The sequence below is a fragment of the Sinocyclocheilus grahami genome, unplaced genomic scaffold (genome assembly GCF_001515645.1).
Source record: "Sinocyclocheilus grahami isolate Dianchi unplaced genomic scaffold, SAMN03320097.WGS_v1.1 scaffold230.1, whole genome shotgun sequence".
NCBI classification, from domain to species: domain Eukaryota; kingdom Metazoa; phylum Chordata; class Actinopteri; order Cypriniformes; family Cyprinidae; genus Sinocyclocheilus; species Sinocyclocheilus grahami.
In genome coordinates this window covers 1372068-1386980 of record NW_015505409.1, presented here as the reverse complement: position 1 = coordinate 1386980, position 14913 = coordinate 1372068, and the positions used below count along the sequence as shown (strand labels likewise).

At 37.3% G+C, this 14913-nt stretch overlaps 1 protein-coding gene across 1 annotated transcript in view; it reads right to left on the bottom strand.

Annotated features, from left to right (window-relative positions):
- LOC107597323 (teneurin-1-like) overlaps nucleotides 1–14913 on the bottom strand; it is a 97610-nt gene that overhangs the window by 16966 nt on the left and 65731 nt on the right. The window contains exons 21-23 of the mRNA XM_016288335.1: nucleotides 11329–11483; nucleotides 5695–6061; nucleotides 3621–4131 (exon numbers count right to left, since the gene is read on the bottom strand). Of these exons, the coding sequence (XP_016143821.1) occupies nucleotides 3621–4131; nucleotides 5695–6061; nucleotides 11329–11483 (1033 nt within the window). The remainder of the gene's footprint in view (nucleotides 1–3620; nucleotides 4132–5694; nucleotides 6062–11328; nucleotides 11484–14913) is intronic.

Below are 14913 nucleotides of genomic sequence, written 5' to 3'. Positions count from 1 at the left end.
TGTCTTATCAATGTCAATGCCAATTTATTTCATATACTTGCGTCTGGCCACCCACTCTGATGTATAAGAATAAAAGCTTTTTATTTGATGAAGCTCTTGAGCTTTCAAAGGCCTGCAGTTTAGATCAAGAGACATCAGCCGCCATCTTCTCCTCTACACAAAATGTTGAGTCTGTCTGAAATGCCAGTTTCTTCCTCATCTACTTAAACATCTCAGGGCCTTTTCCTTCCTTTCCTTGCTCACTGGGGAGTTGTAAGCCACTATTTTTTCTTTTCCTTTTATCTTCTTTATTATTTTCTTTATTTTTCTATTTTCTCTAAAGCTGCTTTGGAACAATGTGTATTGCAAAAAGCACTATACAAATAAACCTTATTTGAAAAGGGACTAAATGGATTGACTGTGCCGGGATAAGCACCTAATCCACATGATTTACGTTACTGGATTCTCATTAAAACTCTACTGTAATCTTGTTCTAAAACTATATTTCTGCATTTTCTAAAGAAAATACGAGCGGAGCAGTTACTATGCGGTTGCTAAGGGGTTTTGAGTGGTAGGAGCAACAGTGATAGTGATGCTCACCTTAGCAAGCACAACTAATATGGCTATGTGTCAAAACTTAATGAGCTGCCTACCTAGACGAATTTTTGGGCATCATAGGTGCATTTGAATGTTTGAATCGATCATTTGAACGCCTTTGTCTCGCCTCACTGGTTGCCAGATGCTTTCACCAAGACACTAATGCATGCATATTGAGCAGCCTCTCACTTTTGCAAATCAAATCAACAGGCGCAAAATCACTTTCCCGAAATTTCTCTATTCCTCAATGGTGGAATGATCTTCTGTTCTCCCTCAAGTTCCTCTGCACATTCAAGAATGTCTATATTAGGGGTCTCAAAATCAAAATGATTTTCAGGTGGAGGGCGAGATGAAAATGTGACCCTGGACCACAAAACCAGTCATAAGGGTAAATTTTTCTAAATTGAGATTTATGTATCATCTGAAAGCTGAATAAAAGCTTTCCATTGATGTATGGTTTGTTAGGATAGGACAATATTTGGCCGAGATACAACTATTTGAAAATCTGGAATCTGAGGGTGCAAAAAAATTAAAAAACGGAGAAAATCACCTTTAAAGTTGTCCAAATGAAGTTCTTAGCAATGCATATTACTAATCAAAAATTAAGTTTTAATATATTTACAGTAGGAAATTTACAAAATATCTTCATGGAACATGATCTTTACTTAATATCCTAATGATTTTTGGCATAAAAGAAAAATCAATCATTTTGACCCCTTCCATATATTTTTGGCTATTGCTACAAATATACCCCAGCGACTTAAGACTGCTTTTGTGCTCCAGGGTCACAACCATATATTTTTACTAGAGAGATTCATCTTTTCCTTACACCTAGCATAGATGTGCACAGTGACTAATGATGTCTGAGATTGTATTCCAGCAATTTTCTGTTTACAGATCAGTCAGGTACAATAGATGTCCCATTAAAAGTCCAGAAAAATTACAAGCTGGCTTTGATTTAGCATTTGACTCATTTTAAAATTAAATAAATAAATAATAATCTACTTGCTATTCTCACATTGCCGCTCCCTTTCATCTCTATTGTAGCTAGAATTTTTCTGAGCAATTCTAGAACTCTGAATTGCAGTACTTCTCATGCAATGATTCATTTTTGTTTTATTCCTCATTTGTAAATCACTTTGGATAGCGGCTATATGAACAACTGCAAAAGGTAAAATGCCTTTAAAACTGAAAATTCCCCAAAACAAAGTTTAGATAGGCAGCTAGGTTTTGAGACACAGCCTATCTGAGCTGAAGAATAAAAAAACAAAACTTTTTATCTCAAGTCATTACTGCATGCATATCAGATCTAAGAAATTTCCCTGTACCAGGGGCGCTTGTTGACGAGTTTGCAACACCTACGTTGGCGCATATTCTGCTTTGAGGTATGTTTCTGAAATATTCAGTACTTATTACTTCTGGATGAGGGAACTGATCAAAGTCAACACACCATTTCTGCTAATTCCTTCTGTGTTGCGTGCAGAACATAATGTTGCAACATAATTTAAATAAGATTCCCCACTATTGCTGAATAAGCTACAGGCTTACAGAATTACATATGAACCCATTTAAAAATGATAAACAAATAGATTATCAAAAATTCTAACACTCTACAATAAAATTAAATTAATCAACATTAGTTAATACATTTTGTTAACAGTATCATGAACTATAAAAAACAATATTTTTTATTTATTTTATTATTTTAGTTTAATGTTAATTTCAATATATACAAAAACATAAAATATAATATAATACAATTGTATTTGTTCCAAGTTTGTGTTTTGTTTCATTTTGACTTGATTAATTAATGCTGTTAAAATGTATTGTTTATTGTTAGCACATGATACCTAATGCATTAACTAATATTAACGAATAGCAATTGTAAATTGTTATCACCCCAAAATATCTTTACTCCATTTATTATTCTAGGTTAATGTTAATTTTTACATACATCATACCAACACATTATAACACATATAATGCATTTAAATAAATTAGTATAACCTGTATTAATAAATGTTGTTAAAAATGGTTGCTTATTGTTAGCCCATGATATCTAATGAATTAACTAATGTTAATGTATAAAGTATTACCATCACAAAAAAATACTGCTTTCTGTTTACTGCTTCTGCTTTTGGCTGTTATTAGGCTTTACAGGACATGAATTAAACCAAACTATGGTTTAATTTCTCCCGCGAACCACAAGTCTGATCAATGTAACGCTTGAGTATGCACTAGTATGCACCAGCAGGGGGCAGTGTCTTCACAACAGACTGAGCACAGGGAGCCAGGCATGTGATCTGCTTCAACACTACACCATGAGCTGCATGAGAACGTGTAGATGTGTGTGTATGTGTGTGTAAACACAGTATGTGAAAGGTCACTGAGTTGATCAAACAAAAAGGAGAGAAAGAGAGAGAGGAAAAGAAGCCCCTGACATTTTCACACTAAATTAGAACTTGCAGCTCAGTCTCACAAATCCCTGAAAATGCCCATGCAAACAGTTTACACACACACGCACGCGCACACACACTCGCAGGTACCCAGGCTCTTTCATAGTGAAATCGGAAGAGGATACAGAGTTCTTTTCTTTATTGGATAGATTAAGGCTGAGTGATTTTCATTGCAGCAGAAAAACACGCAGCTTGAGAAATCGAACTGCTGCACTCCTTCAAACGATCTCAGGTAACACTGTCGATCAGACTATTAGATTATTTTCCTTCTGATAAATTCTGATGAAGCATGATTAGATTAGACGCAGGTAAAGATTAATCTATGCTGGGACGGAATTTTGTTTTATATACAGTACAGCAGAAACTTGCTACTCTTCCTGCTAATAAAACAGCTTTAGACTATCAGAGTGTGCAAGGGAGGCTGCGTGGCAGCCGAAATAGACTCTAAAGGAAGCAACGACAGGATATGACACACCAAAACGAAGACAGATCGCGCTATCACGCGCGCCTATAAATCAAGCAACGCAGCGCACTCTCCTGATGAGAGAGAGGCAGACAAAGGGAGAGTAAAAGAAGGGCATCACTTACTCGTAGACAGTAGTCCAGCCGTTCTCATTGCTGATGGTTGCGAGCAGCCCTGTGTTGCCGTAGTAACTGAGCTGCGCGAGGTCATGCGCGAGAGCCGAGATGCGCTTCAGCATTCCTGCGTTGCTGATGGTCAGCCAGTAAACCTGGCCGCCGGGGGCCACGAGCCACAGGGGCAAGCCATTAGCATCCCGCCGCAACTGCGCTATCGTGCCCTCCCTGTTTGCTATGCTGCTCAGGTGGCCCTCGGGGGTGTATGTGAAGTTAAGCAGGTAGTCCCCCGTCACCAGGCTACGGGTGAACAGGTGAGTACCATTTGGACTGAACAGATAGATCTCTTGGTCTGCAACCGAGGTGAGCTCGTACAGCCCCTCGGGAGTGAGCTGAGGATGGTTAGCCGCGAGCCGGCGTATCCGCATGTTCCCGAGGTCAGCGATATAGAGGGAGCCATTAGGAGAAACAGCCAGAGACGAGGGAGACTTCAGCTTGGCATCACGAGCGTAACCTCCGTCACCTGGGGACAAATTTGTGGAGAGAATGAGAAAGAGGAGCAGAAAGAAATGGAAATCTAGTTCATTATGCATTCAGTGTTGGGCTTAACGATTAACCCTCAGAGACCCTCTGCAGTAAAATTGCAACACTTATCTACAGTAGTTAAAAAAATAAAGATTTTTCAATAATTAAACCTGCGTGCAACAGCAGCTCAGACTCTTACATGTGTCATTCATAGCAACACGTTTGGCAGGGAGATATGTACAAATTGAATCTCCCAGCATGCTACAGTCACACAACAAGCTGCCTACTGACACAATGCTGACTGGCTTGGATCAAATGCAGCAAAAATGTAATTGGACCAAAAAAAAAAAGCACTGGACTTGTAATATATAATATGTTGCATTTGTCATTTCACAATTGAATGGAATAAAAAGAAAGAAATATACTTGTAATACACTGATCAGTAAATTATTTTTTTCTTTAATGCTTTTGATAGACGTCTCTTACACTCTTACACTCACCAAGGTTCATGAAAAAAAAAATATATATTTTACAATTTTAAACAATTGTTTTCTTAAATATATTTAAAATGTAATTTATTTCTGTGATGGCAAAACTGAATTTTCAGCTTTCATTCAAGTCTTTGCAACTTCAGGGATCTTATCTATTCACAATCAGCTTGTAACACTCCAAAGAGAAAGGAAAACTTGAAATATCATCATATGACCCCTTTAAGATCCATTAGAAATCATTCTAATTTTAATTTTGGAAATGTGATAGACTCTTCATTAAAGACTTTATTATAAATAGAAATATTTTGTAACACTATGATAAATGCTAAATGTCTTTGCCACTTTTGATAAATTAATACTTTCCTTCAAAAGAAAAAACCCTTAAAATTCTGAACAGTAGAGTATGTAGCTACCGAAAGGAAAATATGTCTTGGACTCATGATGTGGTACACATACACTAAACAGCGTAATTTCTCCTTCATATAATTCTATAAGTACGACAATAAACAATGTAACAATATTAGAATACAAAAAAATTGAGAGAGAGAGAGACAACTGAGTAAATCACGGATAAACTATTCCTAATGATTTTCAACATAGGCAAGTAAAACATGAGTGAGTGTAAGAGGGCCCCTCTCAGTCGAACATACTCAAGTTTCAGCTATCTAGCTTACTGGAAAGGCTTTTACAGAAGTCAATGCAACTGAACTGTAGGCTTGTATGCATTCGGAAGTAATTCTTCCAGGATTATGAAATTTTAGAGAGTGTCAGAGGACTGCTCTGAAATTAACATATATGAATTTCAGCATCCTAGCTTGCTGGGAAGGTTGCTCCAGAAAGCCAATTTGTATACTTTATTATAACAGTCTTGAAATTTTGCTACCTTCAAATCCCAGTGTTGCAATTTTTCAAAACTCACCCAAGACAAAATCGGCATTAAAAATTCATAATTTTTATAACCAGTGGCTTATTAAAAAAAGGTTTGACATGGAAAAATAACACAACATTAATATGAATCACCCAAAGGAAAATCACTGCGTTTAGCAGTTTTGGTGCACGTTGGATCTCACCTGAGAAACACTCGCAGTTGGGGTCAATCTTACAATCACATTCACTGGTCGCACCCGCGATTATGACAATTTCTCCATTTGTGGACACCTCTTGCAGGCGGCTGTGCTTCCGGTCGTCTGTTTCGGCGATGTACAGAGCCCCCTGGTGGCTGACAGTGATAGCTTTCGCTCCCTCCAGCACGGAACGCACCGCTGTTTTCCCCAGAAGAACCGGTTCAATACTGGCCATGGGGCAATGGATGGGTCGTCCAGCAACCACACGCACCTGCTGGGACTCGCTCACCTGGAGCACAAGGTTATTATCGAGAACGTAGAGAGAGTTATCCAGCGGACTCACTGCCAGGTCTGTGGGCCACTCTAAACGCACCTGTGGATACACAAATGTATATTATTACCTGCTATGAATGTGAAAAGTGTGATTTTCATCATGACAGATTTCACAGCCACTCTCATCTGCTCATGGCTCATTCAGACGTACTCTCTCCAGCTGACGTGAAGGACAGCGAGTTATCTCATTTTGACTATCATTATACCGATTTACATGTAACATCAGTGGGCAGGACTGTTTTACATTATATATACAGGGAAGAGATGAAACAGGGAGGAATGTGAAAGTACCAAACAAGTGAAGAATTGATATCATACTGTGTCTTGTATTGTGTGGACACGGCTTGGATTTACAAAATCTGAGAGCGAGCAGAAAAATATTCTCTACAAACTGTGTCGCACGCCAGTCCTCTGGAGGTGGAAACGCCAAAACTACTTTTCACCACCGGAGGTGTGTTGAAGTATGCTAAACTACGAGAGCCACAAGATGCACCCTGCATCCTCATGGCTCATTCAGACGTACTCTCTCCAGCTGACGTGAAGGACAGCGAGTTATCTCATTTTGACTATCATTATACCGATTTACATGTAACATCAGTGGGCAGGACTGTTTTACATTATATATACAGGGAAGAGATGAAACAGGGAGGAATGTGAAAGTACCAAACAAGTGAAGAATTGATATCATACTGTGTCTTTTATTGTGTGGACACGGCTTGGATTTACAAAATCTGAGAGCGAGCAGAAAAATATTCTCTACAAACTGTGTCGCACGCCAGTCCTCTGGAGGTGGAAACGCCAAAACTACTTTTCACCACCGGAGGTATGTTGAAGTATGCTAAACTACGAGAGCCACAAGATGCACCCTGCATCCACTGATCCATTTAACAACATTAGTTTTGCTGCTTTGTTTCTTTTGTTTCAAAATCTAGTGATAAATAATAAGGCTGCTTTTGCACTGATGCTAGACATATTTGTTATGAATATACACCAAAATATAATGAAAAATATAATATATATTGAACAATACAATGATTATATGTGACCCTGGACCACAAAACCAGTCATAAGGGTGGTATATAATTTTATTGAATAAATAAGCTTTTCGTTGATGTATTGTTTGTTACGATAGGACAATATTTGGCCGAGATACAAATATTTGAAAATCTGGAATCTGAGGGTGCAAAAAAATCTAAATACTGAGAAAATCGCCTTTAAAGATGTCCAAATGAAGTTCTTAGCAATGCATACTACTAATCAAAAATTAAGTTTTGATATATTTACAGTAGGAAATTTACTAAATATCTTCATGGAACATGATCTTTACTTAATATCCTAATTATATATCATATAGGTAAAATATATGAAGTTAAGTGAGTGAATATTTAGAACAAGTGAACTATGAAATGTAAAAGAAATGTAAAATGTAAAAAAACAAAATCAGTCACTCACAGTAAGTCTATGGTCTACTGTCATTAAAATAACTATGTAGACTGCAGTCTAATCATATAACGCAGGGGCAGAGAGCAGCAGCACCGTTCGAGTCTGGAAAAAAAAACACCCCCTTGGCTATCTACACCCATGATTTTAACCATTTCCCTGTTAAATTTCCTGTAAAAATAACTACATTGTGATATATACCATTACAGTGATAATATTTTAGTCATAGCACCCAGCCCTAATGTACAGCCAGGTACAGAAAACACATCTTGGTTGTGTGTGTGTGTGTCCGCAGCTGCCCGACAGCCGGACAGTATTGAGTGTGAAGTGTGTCATATCCCAGGCATGCTGGGAATTATGCAGATTTCAGTGCTTCTTTTACCCAGTGGCCTGCGGCACCTCATTTGCCCTTCTCTCTCTCTCTCTCTCTCTCTCTCTCCTCACTGTCTGATTCTTATTCACACACAACACACCCCGCCGGATGAATACTGAAGAAGTGCAGCGCGTGTGTGTGTGTGTGTGTAGACGGCAGTGAGAGAGAACGAGAGAGAATGAAAGAGAAATCAAGGGATAGTCTGCCAAAAATGTATGCTATTCAGAAGCGGGAAGAATTGTGTCTGACTTTGAAGGGAGAGCGGTCCTGCAATTTAATGAGGACACACTAAGTTAAACTGCAGGGGGAGATAGAGACAGAACGAGAGAGTAAAATAGATTTTTAAGAGCACCTAAAAAGAAAGACGTGGAATTGCCTTATGTTTGAGAAAGGCTTTACGATTTTAGTGTTCGAAATGGATAGAACAGAAAAGGGCGGAAACCTCAAAGGATGAAAGAGAGAAAGAGAGAGGGAGAGAGATAAAAGAAAAGTAAGGATGTTGCTGCAAGCTGTATAATGTAACTCTCACCAGAGAGACCTTTGGTATCAGCACTTTCTCACTCTTGAGGTGAACAGTGAAAAGTGTGTGTGCGTGAATCCTGTGGAGCTGAAGGAAAAGGTTGAAAGAAAGAGCGAGAAGGAGAGAGAGAGAGAGAGAGGGTTGGTCGAGACTCTTGCTGTGTGGGGTGTGTATGAAGGCTTTCCTTCATCTTTCAGCTCTTCAGCTTCTGTGTGCTGTTATTCACTTCATTTATGCGAGCATTTGAGAAGACATACTGACAGATCATTTTTCTGATGTCTGCACGCAAACAGAAAGTTAAAAGCGTGTGTAACTTCCTTTAACAAGTTAAGCGGTTATTAAACTGACAGAGGTAGGCCATAATTTGTGTGGGTATAAAATGTACAGGGGCTGGGTAAAAGTATCAAATTTCCAATCAAATCTCAAACTTAATTAGAACAATCCTGATATTGATTCTTAAAATCTTTTTTCAGTGTTTGTTGTATTTGTACGTTGTCCCAAAACATATTTGTATTGTGTTCTGTTCAACTAACTCACAAAAATGCAGTTTGGGCCCTGTTGTCATATTTTAAAACGAATATTTTTATAAAGTTGCCTGCATCATGTTTTGCACTGCTTTTCAGCGGCGGTGTTGAATCTTTGGTGCCATGGCAAAAGAAATCATGCCTCTCCTGAATTGTGAACATGACTTTGCAGTCTGTTTTGAATGTGCTGCAACAAAAACACCATGTAAATAATGGCAAGAATGTGTCTTTCTATTGAGTTGCCCTTATGGGGAAAAGACAGACATACCTGTACAACCTGTATCATCAGTGTAGCCTGATTCACAAACATATAACGGTTATTTTTAAGCGAATCAACAATATGTAGTGTGATCAGTGTTAATCTGATTAATAAACAAATTAATCTTATGAACATATAACAGTTATTTGTTTTAGTGAATGAACAATATATAGTGTGATCAGTGTGTTAATCTGATTAATGAACAAATTAATCTTATGAACAGATGGTTTTTTGCTAATCAAAAACATATTGTGTGACCAGTGTAGCCCAGTTCACAAATTTTTTTTTGTATGAGCCGGTTCTATTTAGTGAATTAACAACAGAGAGTGTAACCACCAGGGTAGTCTCTAATCAACTCAATTTCTGAAGTTATTTTCCATAAATCAAAAACATACAGTGTAGCCCAAATCACAAACAATTCTTTTTTTGTGAATTAAAACATGCAGTGTAGTCCGATTCATGAACAAATGATTCTTCTATGCTGGTTCTTTTACCGAATCAACAACGTACAGTGTAGGCCAAAACAAAAGTGAGTCGGTTCTTTTAATCAATAATGGTTTTAATGAATTAACAGTTTAAAAACATGATAATGATGATTTTTAATATGATGGAAAATGGACATTGTAAGTGAAAAATATATACCCAAATATATTAAAATTAGTGGTGTCAAAATTAGTTCGTTAACGCAGGCGATTAATTTTTTCAGTTTAACGCGTTAAAAATATTTTACGCAATTAACACAGGGGCGGGGCTAGGGTTGGCCACACCACTCACAACTGCTGCTTCTGTCACTTTTTCTCTTGACAAGAAGTGAATTTATTCAGTTGCAGAACGACTAGAACGGGAGACGTTTCAGACGCTCTTCAATTGCACGCACAAAGGCGCCGGCGCACGCTGTAGCCTGTATCCTTTTCATATCGAAGCGCAAAATAAACTACGTGCATGCAATGTCGTGGCCAGTTAAGTCATGAAGTTACCAAAAAGGCGATTAAAGCTGCCTTAAAACTGTGCATGCATGTAATATATTTTATACGAGTCAAATTTAAGTCTCTGAAATGGTTTTCAAAACTGTCCTGGAGCAGCCCAGCACTGTCTCACTCATCTAACACACCCGATTTAACTCGTCAGCTCATTAATAGAGACTTTAAGACCTGAAGTGGGTCAGAAAAGGTAAAAAGAGTTGAGAGAAAATATGATGCGTGTCAGATCCGTGTCACGTTCAGCACCGGCAGCTCTTAAAGAAATAACAGCCAAAATAACCAGCTGCTGTTATGTCTATTAATCAAAGGACAAAGAAAAAAATAGGAAAAAAAAACATTTATAGCTATAAGGATTCATCTATATTTAATTTAGAATTTAGTGTTTGATAACTTCAATTTCAATTTCTGTATATTTCTGCTGAAGGGCACAGGTAAATATGACATTTATTATAATGGGTTTATGTGAAGATTGTTTTAAGTTCACTTAAATTAGAAGTTAATTTTTAAAGTCTAATAAATGTTAAAATTGATAGCTCTCAATTATACTGTAATGAATGGCTATAGTCAATGGTTAAATATAATTGATACTGGCCTTCGGGGGGGGGGGGGGGGGGGGGCAATTTTATAGAGAAATCAGTATTAGTATCTTTGATACTGGCCTTCAGTCATAAAAAAAGATGCCATTAAACAAACATTTAAAAAATATACTCTTTATGTTGTTTATACATTAATGTGAAGATTGAATGTGAAATTATTGCAATGTAAAAGTATATTTAAAACTTTAATGTTGGGTAGGCTTAATCACGATTAATTTCAGAAAAATTTGCGATTAATTAGTTAATTTTTTTTAATCGATTGACAGCACTAATTAAAATATAGTTGACAGCTTGTGAATTAAAAGTGAATCAGGAATTCTGCAGTGATACTCGGTCCTAAAATGGTACCTAGTAAATATTTTAAATCTGCCATTTTGCTTGATATATCCACTACAAAATCACCTTGGAACCAGCTGATTAAAAGTAATTGCAAAAATATCTAAGAAAAATTAAGTTAGTTCTGAGAAAAGGTCAAGGATTACTTGTTTGCAGAAGCCACTTGGCTTGATATTTTGTTTCTAATGCAATGACATTCATACATTATGTTTGGTTTATTCTAAATGCTTTTTGGAGCCACCGTATGTAAATCTGAACCAGTGTGTGTGTTTTGTTCACCTGGCTGATGTCCATTCGAGAGTCGCAGCTGATTGGCTGGGAGGATGCGAGCCCGTTTGACCCAATGATGGTTGTTATCACTCCTTTGTCATCAATCTTACGGATCGTTGATCCGTCAACAAAGTAAATGAACCCGTGCTTGTCCACTGCGATACCTGCAGGACAACAGGATACACACACAGTCATTTCTCTCCATCTCTTTCAGTTTTAATGCGCTTTATTGGCGTAACAAATAATGTTACATTTGCACTGCCGATGCAGTCACAGCTTAACAGCACATGATGAGGAACGGTGCAATGAAGAAAGACGGGTTTCACCATCTCAGGCAATATATTCCTCTGTGTGCGATCATTCTGTTCACATCATCTTAAATGTATGCAAATTACCTTATATATGCAGATTTATGCGACATGACATCAGATATGCAAAAGAATCCGGTATTTCTTTTCATTGTTCATCCAATTTCTCTCTTTCATTTGTCTTTTTCTATTTGAATGCTTGCAAATCACCTTGAGCTGTGCAAGGCAACTCGGTTTTACATTTAAATCGAACAATGCACAAACATACATTGTTACAGTTTAATTAAAACTGATCTTTAGCACAAATACACCTCCAGGCCAACAATCGCCACCCTCATTGCTGTCAAAGACTTCATTGTGCTTTATTGTTTCTTTAAAGACGTCCGTTCCACAGATCTTTCAAAGCATACGGTTTGTAAGGAGCAAAATATGCTCTGAATGGAATATTAACTTAATACCATATATGACCACATCATTTTTACTAAGAGCAAGCTAGACAGTATTTCACAGTAAACATTTTTCACAGTAAAGTTTTCATACTCAAAATTAAAATGATTATTTTGCAATTGTAATCAAATTTTGCATCTTAACATTTGGCACTCTGATCAAATAATGAGCCAAGGAACATGTTATAAAAATCACAGCTGATATTATTTCTGGCTAATTTGTAACACTGGAAACTGAAGGTCAAGTTGAGTGCATTGCACTGTGGGATACATTATTCCGTACAATGTCCTCTGGTTGTACACTGCTAATTTTGGCAAATCCATGTATTCTGTGCATATTGTGCACAGTATAGATACTACATTCTGCCGCAGTAGTAAGAGTAGTGCTGTATACAATTTGGAACATCTCCACACAAATAAGCACAGAGGTTATTAATTTTATTTATTTTTTGTTCTGTGTCGCTTATTGATATTTTTGTCCTCCACAGGGATTTCTCTCTGAAGTGGGAACAGGCTTATATAACCAACTCTTTCACACACACACACACACACACACACACACACACACACACATCAGAGTTTGTTATGGCAAATGGCACTGTGTGTGTATGTGTGCGTGTGTTTGTGGCTTTCCTTTCCCTTCTCTAATTTGCTCTCTTTATTCTCACTCTCTTCCTCTAATGAGAATCACAGAGATAAGCAGACATATCGGTCTGTTCTCACCATGTTGATTTACTCTGGGAGAGATCGAGTCACACACATAGCCATATACACACACACATACACATGCATGCAGTGCCAGATGTTTTAAATGCTTTATTTGGATTCACAATTTAGATAATACTAACAGGATCCACATATTTTTGGAGACAGTATATGGCAAGAAAATCTGCCCAGAGAGTGCATCACAACACAGCTCCAGTAAATGACAGCTCACACATGTCAGTATGGATAGCGGTAACAGCATCTTCTCCATATGGATAAACTGCCTATAACAGCTGACACAGAGCAGTACTTCACTAGTGGCATCGCCTGTTTCTTTCCCAACCCACACTGTAAAAACTGAATATGTGCAGTTGCTCCCTTGAGGAGCTTATTTCCTATCTGCCATGACCCTTAAAATGACTTCAACTAATGTAGTTGGGCTGACTCAATCATATTTAAACAATATTTTGACATATTTTTGGAGCAAATATGTATGGATCATCTATGTCATCAACTCGAAAACTACCAAAAATCAATGCAACAGTTGTACATTTACAACCAAACACCAATTTGCCAGTAAAACAATCCTCCATATACGAATCAAACCTACAGTAACCATCCAGAATGAAATCAGTTTTTATTAATTGGAATTTTGCTTGTTGGCAAGCTGAGTGTTTATGTGATGTAAACCAGTCCATTTGATCAGTTTCTTTGCTTTATAGGGGAGACCTGCCTAGTTGTCACAAGGGCAATTATAAAAACATGTTTTTATGTCATAATTATGACAATTGTCATAATTTGTCATTTATGTTTGCTATTATTTGGACTTTTGCCTACATATATAATCGTAACATCTCAATTCCAACTTGTCATATATGTGACTTTTTACGTCATAATCATAACCTAAAAATTTGAAACTGAAAAACTATTGAAAAATATGAAAACATAATTATTATTATGTAGTTATAACTATTATTTACAGTACCACATTTTTTATAAAACCAATTATTGTAAGTTATCAGATGTGTTTAATATATTATAATCTTAATGTAGCAATTATCAATTACAGTTTTTTAGTTGGCCAAAATAATAGCTTGAAATTTCTGTATAATACCATTCACATTTTTTTTTTATGAATTATGTGCTGCATTATTGTTTTACTGTTTAAATTTAGTTGGAAAGCCATTAAATAGCCTCTAATAGGGTGCAGTGGCATACTGCCATTATGAAAACTGATCTGTATCATTTTTCCTGTGCAATAACAGTGGAAATGTTCAATATGTTATTTAATTTTTTTGTGGCCAAGACTTTGATGTATGTCCCTATACAGAAACTAACTTTGAAAAGTAAATCACTTCTGAGAAATATTCACTAGAGTAGCCCCAGTCTCGCCTATTTTTGTTGTTCAGTTTCAGTACTTTTTAATCTACTATTCAGTCATGATGAGTGGCGTGCAGCCTTTTAAATGCTGAGCATCCATTCAGACTTGCATGCAAAAAACAATACAGATCATGTTGTGCTGTAAACCAGACAGAAATACATGTGAAGACATGAAGACACACACACACACACACACACACACACACACACACACACACACACACACACACACACACTACCCTTGTTGCAGAAATTCTATCTGCCTCAATAAGCCTGTTTACAAATGCATCTTGTTATGGGTGCTAATTACGAGGCATATTACCCACTTAACGAGCATAACGAGCTTAATTATTTATTCTGCTTTCAGAGGGGTATACCTCCCTCTGCCCTTCAAAGGTTCCTGAAGACACAGAGAGACCCCCAGGTCCAGAACCCTTGTTTCTTACTTGTCTTCTAAAATGCAAAATGCTGGTTAGATTGAAAATGATCAGAGGAGCAGCTAATCATCACACACACACACACACACATACAATTCAAAACAGACCACATTAATTTAGACTTCAGGAGTTTTTCTCTTCTCTGAGCCTACTGAATGGAGCACGCTTGTCTGTTCACTCCTCACCTCTCTCTCTCTATTTCTCTTAAACTCTCGGCTGCCATCAGACCAGACATCGAGCACCCTATCCTACAGGGACCTGTGAATTAATGTGCCCTTTTCTCCTTCTATCTCTCTCCACCCTGAATCCAAGATTTCA